The 6927-nt window shown below is 51.8% G+C and overlaps 1 protein-coding gene across 4 annotated transcripts in view; it reads right to left on the bottom strand.

The window, feature by feature from the left end:
* The window catches only part of Jakmip1 (janus kinase and microtubule interacting protein 1), a 108061-nt gene that overhangs the window by 39931 nt on the left and 61203 nt on the right, over nt 1–6927 (bottom strand). For all 4 annotated transcript variants that reach the window (XM_040747002.1, XM_040747003.1, XM_040747001.1 and 1 more), the window contains exon 4: nt 283–492. In XM_040747002.1, the coding sequence (XP_040602936.1) occupies nt 283–492 (210 nt within the window). The remainder of the gene's footprint in view (nt 1–282; nt 493–6927) is intronic.

The raw sequence follows: 6927 nt of genomic DNA, 5'->3' as shown, positions 1-6927 counted from the left end.
CTCCTCCTTGCAGAGCTCCAGCTGTGTGTCCTGCTCTGAGACTTCCATATCTTTTTTGCAACTCCAGCCACAGCAGGCTCAGTCAGTTCTTCACAGTACTGAGTACTGGGCCTGGCACAAACTGAAAATCAGTAAAGGTGGGAAGGACTCAGGCAGGAAGGGAGTGTGAGAGGGTAGGAAAGGCCAGAGCAGGGCTGGCAAGCTGAGTAGGGCAGTAGCCAGCGAAGGAAGAATGTAGGTAGGTGGTCTTCTCTCTGGCTAGCTGGAGACACTGTCCCTCACCTGGCCACCCATAAGCTCCGCCATGTCTCCAATGCCAGGAGGGAGCTCCCTCTTTGGGCTGCTGTGGTGGCGCTCAGCCTCCTTGACCTGGACCAGCTGCTCGTCCAGAGCCTCCTTCTGAAGCAGCAGTCTCTGGGTCTGCCCAGCCTGCACCCCAAGCTCCTTCTCCAGGGCCAGGATCACGCGCTCCTTCCCTTTGATCTCATCCATCTGGAAGACAGAAAATGGGCCGTTGAGTGCTGGCTCAGAACCAGGGTGGCATCATCCAGACTTTGGATTGAGGCTGGGTTCACTGAACCTGGGATGATCTGGACATGGGACAGCGAGAGTCTGCAGCCCAGAACCTCTAATCTCACCAACACTGAAGAAACAGCTCTAGGTCTGAGCATCTACCGAGTTTTGGGCACTTCTCAATGCTACTCAGCCCTCCTCACATCTCTCCATAATAAAGAAATGCATGAAATCCTGAGACACTTCCCAACCTGTCAGCTCCCTATCGGCCCCAAGCAGGCCAGCCCATCCTGCTTCCTCTCAGATGAGCTTCTTCCAGAGGTGGCTGCTCCTGCCTCCCACTCATTAACTCATCTTCTATGCAACTGATGAAGTCATTTATGTCCCCAATCCTGACTTCCCTCTGAACCCCAGAGTCGCAGAACTACTAGCCACCTAAACCCTGCTTGGGCTCCCATGAGCCCTCTTTGCAGGTGTGGGGAACCCCCTCTTTGGTGCAGAGATGCACCCTTGCTTACTCAAGCCCAGTCAAAACCAGCCTTCCCTTAGGGCAGCCAATCAAACAGGGACAGAGCTTAGCATGACAGGCCAGACAGAGCAGGGAACCACACTGACAGAGATTTGCAGAGGAAACCCCATGCCATCCTTCAGCTTACTCATATGAAGCCAACCATTCAGGAAGAGCCCTTGTGAGGACAAAGTCCTAACTAGACTATCACCCAGAATCTTCATCTTCTCTAGGACCTCTGGATTTTTTTTTACAAAGAGAACTGTTGCACAGCCAGGTGCCAAAGAACCATAGGCAACCCTGGGAGCTGGGAGAGGTGGGAAGAACCCTCCTCCAGAGCCTTCAAGACTACTTGGTCCTGGTGACACTGTGGGTTTGGTGTTCTAGGACTCTGGAATCAAGAGCCATCAGTGAACCCACACCCTACCTCAGGATACAGAGAGAGCTTGAAAGCTTCCAAGCCAGGCTGTTGGAGCTTCTGGTCAACCACAGAAAGAACCTAGGTTTTTACCAGCAGGTCATCAGCCTGCAGCCATCATCACTCGCCCAGCTCAACAAGGCATAGACCGGACTTACTTCCCCTTCAAAGTCCTGAGAACAGACCTGGTTCACCCATGACCCACAAACCTGATCTCAGAGAGGCAAGTGTGCCCAGGCTCTGATTGGCAGCAGAATTGGCTGTTGGCTTCCCCCAGCCCTCCCCTCCTCTTCATACTGCCAGACCAGATCTTCTAGAAGGCAGCCTCTCCCCCCTACGTGTGCAAGAAACCACAGTAGGGGTGGCAACTTAGTGAGCTCTACTGCTCTGCAAAGTTTGGGAGAGGCCACTACTGCTATAGCCAATCTCAATGTCATCCTTGGCACCTGTAATGGGGTGAGCAGTGCCCCCCAAATGCTATGTAAACCATGAAACCATAGCATCTTTGACAAAGACAGGCAGAGGGAGAGGAGAGAGAGAGAGAGAGAGAGAGAGAGAGAGAGAGAGAGAGAGAGAGAGAGAGAGAGAGAGAGAGAGAGAGAGAGAGACTCCATAGCATCTTTAACAAAGCTAGAGGCAGAGAGAAAGAGAGATAGAGAAAGACTCGAGCCCAAACTGTGGAACACAGCGCCACGGGTGGCCTCAGTGCCCTGGGGGCCATTCCTGGAACTCTAGTACCTACAATCAGCATGCCTGGAGCTCTCTAGCCTTCTCATGCTCTTGCTATCAGCAAGGCTTTTCTGAGATGGGTGGGAAAGGTATTGAGACAGCATCTTCTTATTTAGCCCTGGCTGTCCTGAATTTCCTATATAGACCAGGCTGGCCTCAAACTCAGAGGTCCATCTGCCTCTGCCTCCCAAGTGCTGGGATTAAAGGCATGTGCCACCATGCACATCTTGTTTTGTTATTTGGTATCAACAGACATTTTTTTTTTAAGAAAAAGAGTTTCTTGGGTCTGGAGAGATGGCTCAGCGATTAAGAGCACTGGTTACTCTTCCAGAGGACTGGGGTCTGAGTCCCAGCACACACAGCCATCTGAAGTCCAGTTCCAGGGGACCTGATGCCCTCCTTCTGGCTTCCACAGATATTATATGCATGCGGTTCACAAACATGTGCAAGCAAAACACCCACATACATGAAAAAAACAAACAAATAACAGAAGAGTAGAGTTTCTCCTGCAGCTGTGAAAGAACACACCCTGCACACAGGGAGGAATTGGAGGTCACAGGTGACTGGCCAGCATCCAGAGGCACCTGGGCCATGTTCTCACTCCTCCCCTTCCTCTGAATATCCTCCTCCTGCCTCTCAGAACTCCTCCCCTTCCCCTCACTGTCCTCCCCTTCCTCTCACTGTCCTCCCCTTCCTCTCACTGTCCTCCTCCTTCCTCTGACTGTCCTCCCCTTCCTCTTATTGTCCTCCCCTTCCTTTCACTGTCCTCCCCTTCCTCTCACTGTCCTCCTCCCCTTTCTCTCACTGTCCTCCCCTTTCTCTCACTGTCCTCCCCTTCCTCTCACTGTCCTCCTCCTTCCTCTCACTGTCCTCCCCTTCCTCTCACTGTCCTCCCTTCCTCTCACTGTCCTCCCCTTCCCTTCCTCTCACTGTCCTCCCATTCCTCTCATTGTCCTCCCTTCCTCTCACTGTCCTCCCCTTCCTCTCACTGTCCTCCCTTCCCCTCACTGTCCTCCCCTTCCCTTCCTCTCACTGTCCTCCCTTCCTCTCACTGTCCTCCCTTCCTCTCACTGTCCTCCCTTCCTCTCACTGTCCTCCCTTCCTCTGACTGTCCTCCCCTTCCCTTCCTCTGACTGTCCTCCTCCTCCCCTTCCCCTCACTGTCCTCCTCCTCCCCTTCCTCTCACTGTCCTCCTCCTCCCCTTCCTCTGACTGCCCCCACCCCCTTCCCTTTGTTCCACTACTGCTCTTCAAGAGAGATCAGCTCACACAAAGAGCAGCCCGAGTCTCTACTTCACTTTGTCGTAAGTTCTCTCCCACGGGACCCCCGCAGTTGTCATACATGCACTGATCCAGGAGGCAGATTTGGCTCCAGCAGACACAAGAAGAAAGAGCATCATGCAGGAACCCTGCAGTGGAGACACAGAGCCATCAGGGACACCACTGTGCATTGTCTCACACAGGACCTGGGGTCTCCTGGGGAAGATGACTGGCCCAGTCCCTGCATTCATAGAGCCCACGACCTAAACAGAAGATAGGCAGTGGCAGAATAGCAATTGAAAGTGGGCAGACACTTTAGATGAAAAACACCACAGTGAAGACGGGAAAGAGCCTGGGTAACTAGAGGGCTTGGTGGTGTCTGGTCTGCGTGGGACACACAGACAACGTGTCCTACAGAGGGGACCCAGGGTGTAAGATCTCCCTCAGAGGAAGCCTGGCATGGGAGCTCCTCAGGGAGAAAAGAGCAGCAATGACAGGCCTGGGGATGAACACCACTGACCAAAGGGCATGGAAGAGCCAGTACAAAGGCCCCAAGGCCGGTCATCAATCATCATGTGTGTACTGGTGGCCCTCTCCCTGGGGCCACAGGTAGGTGACATGCCTGTCAGTTGGTAATGCTCCCTGCTGCTGCTCTTTGCCTCCTGAAATCTTTCAGGTGCTCAGCTCAGGGAAGTGGGGTCAGGTGGGATGGTGACCCCCACTAGCCCAATCCAGCAGCACTCAGCAGCCTTCCAGCCTCTGCCTGGAGACCACATGTCACTGGGCTACATTTCCCACAGCCATCCTGTCCCCCTAGTGGCAGTGATGCCAACCAAAGGCAAAGAGGGGTCACATAGACAAGGGAAGTCCTGATCCCAGGTCTTACTGTTCCCACATCCAGCAGTACAAAAAGCTACTTTGGCTTTTCTAATAAGCAGAGCCGGTCAATATCTGCATCTGCTTAACCAACTTAATGTTGGGCCCTGGCCCCTGCAATCAAATAACCGCAAGGCCAAATGCCTATGCTGGGGGTGAGGGGACACCTGAATACCACCTTTGGGCTTCGTGGGGACGAGGAAGTGACTTTCCTCGCCAACACTTGATGTGACTTAACTCTGTAGAGCCCAGGCACGGTAGTCATCTGTGAACGGTTGTGCCTTTATCATCTCCTCCTCTTCCAGAACCAGTGGGAGACAGGCCTTGGGCAACTACCTAGTCTGCAGTTCAGGCTTTCTGTCCAATGGGACAGGAATAAGAAGTTAAAAACCATCCTGGCCTTTACCAAACCCCTTACTCTCCAGTCTAGCTTTGCTGATGACGAACGTTGTGGTAGAATATTATTTTAAGGTGTGTGACTTTTGTTTATACTACATTTGTTTAACTCTGTGAAACTGTGATTCTTTGCCTGTCTAAAACACTTGATGGTCTAATAAAGAGCTGGACGGCCAAGAGCGAGGCAGGGGCAAGGACAGGTGGGGCTGGAAGGCAGAGAGGATAAACATAAGGAGAAACCAGGAAGAGGAGGAGCAAGAGAACAAGGAGTGCAGGACTTCAGGGGCCAGCCACCCAGCCACCCAGCCACCCAGCCACACAGCCAGCCATGGAGTCAGAGTGAAGCCCAAAGGCAAAAGGTAATCGGGTTAACTTAAGATGGCAAGAAGCTAGCAAGCTAAGGCCAGGCATTCAAAACTAAGAATAAGCCTCCGTGTGTGACTTATTTGGGAGCTGGGTGGTGAACACCTCAGAAAGGCCAAAGAGTAAAACATCGAACAACAAAGGTAATTTGTCACTTCCTCCTTTGCCAACATGTTTGATTGATTCTTGATTGGCTCAGAATAAGCACAGAAGACAGCAGAGCATTTTCTCCACTCCTCAAAAACCCTGCTGGGTGTCCATTTCCTTTTCTTCATCATTTAACCTCTTGCTGGAGGTGTGCAATGAACGCAGGGGTCCACAAGGCTTCAGGTACTGTGCCGAGTCTGCAGGGGGCAGTGCAGTTACAGAGAGTGGCAGACCTCAGGAGAGCCCTTGCATAGTGCAGTTCTATACATACAGCTCCGAAATAATCCCACTCTCCCCAAAACACGCCAAATGAGGACACGGCTCAGGTACGTACAAGCACTGGACTGGCTGGGACTGCCTTGGATATCTATGAGTGATGCACCCACCTGGGGCAACCAGGAAGACATTACCCAACACCCAGGGGAGCTCCTCTGTGCCCTTCTTCACAGCCCCACCCCGCTGGCCGCCTCCACTCTGTCCTCCAGTGCCACCATCCTCTCTCCCCTCTTCCCTCTTGGTAGAGATATGATCATACCACAAGCTATCTTCACTCTCATCTTAGGGTTGACTTTTTCTCCTGGCCCAAGTCTGAGTCAACCCAAGTTCTTGTACGCACCAGAAATGCATCCCTTCACATTGCTGTGTAATAGTCACATTAGTACTAAGTTCCTATTTGCACAGCACTTTTTCTTTGTCCTTCAGGGAGAGCAGCCTTTGTGTTTAATGTGTGACCTTCCTGTAGGAACATGTCCCTCTGTGTGCAACGTAACTGCTGATGTGATCTGTTTGCTCCTGCCGTCTCTCTTCTACTTGTCCCACCTGAACTTCTATGACACTTCCTGCCTCAAGCACACACAAATGTTCTAGTATCTCAACTATTTCTTCAATTAGCTTTCAGCTGAGCCCCTTTGGTTTGTTGTTGTTTGCTCTGGATCCAAAGTGTCACCTCAGGTGCGATGGGAAACTTTACAGGAGTGTGAAACCACTAATGGACCAGCTCCCACCCCACCCCTGAGCCACACATTTTCTTCCCTGAGCTGTGCACGCTGCCTTACTTTATTTAAGGTTTACGTTAAGGACCACGGATAATCCTTAAGCGCATCTTCCTATGCATTCTTCCCTTTTTGCCTGATCAGCTTCCTTGCCAGCTTAGCTCCCACTCCTTGGAAAGCGTGTTTATCTCATTCTCCCCTTTTCAAAGAGTGTCACTGCTCGGTCTTGGAACCCCTCGCTGACAGGCTTGCTCTGCTCGCTTTGCTTCACGACCCTCCCATGTGTGAGACATGGAGCTTCTGGTGATTTCCTGGGAATACTGGGCTTTTTAACTGAGCCACCCCAGAGGCTGAAGGAGGCATCTTCTCCTCTGTAAATGTCTCATAGTTGAAATTGTGTATAGAGACCCCACTGTCAAAGTGCTGTTTATTGAAATACCATCCTTTTCCTACTGCACCACAGAGATAGCCTGTTCCTGAGTCACGTGGTCACATTTTTACAGGTCTGTTTCTAGCCCCCTTCTGTCCCTTCAATCTGCCTTCATCCTCAGCCTCACTGTTTCAATTGCTGTAACTTGGTCATGAAGGGACTCCAGTCAGCTTGAGCATGACGAACATGGCTCTGGCAGGCCTTGCCCTTCTCCCCCATTCCCTCTGCCTTGCTACAAAAATGTCAGATTACATTCCTAAAGCTACCTACCAAGGCCTATTCCCTTATTTGGCCAT

The sequence above is a fragment of the Mesocricetus auratus genome, unplaced genomic scaffold (genome assembly GCF_017639785.1).
Source record: "Mesocricetus auratus isolate SY011 unplaced genomic scaffold, BCM_Maur_2.0 Super-Scaffold_100006, whole genome shotgun sequence".
Classification (NCBI taxonomy): Eukaryota; Metazoa; Chordata; class Mammalia; order Rodentia; family Cricetidae; genus Mesocricetus; species Mesocricetus auratus.
The sequence above is the reverse complement of the archived record's forward strand: the minus strand, read 5'-3'. Positions and strand labels throughout refer to the sequence as shown.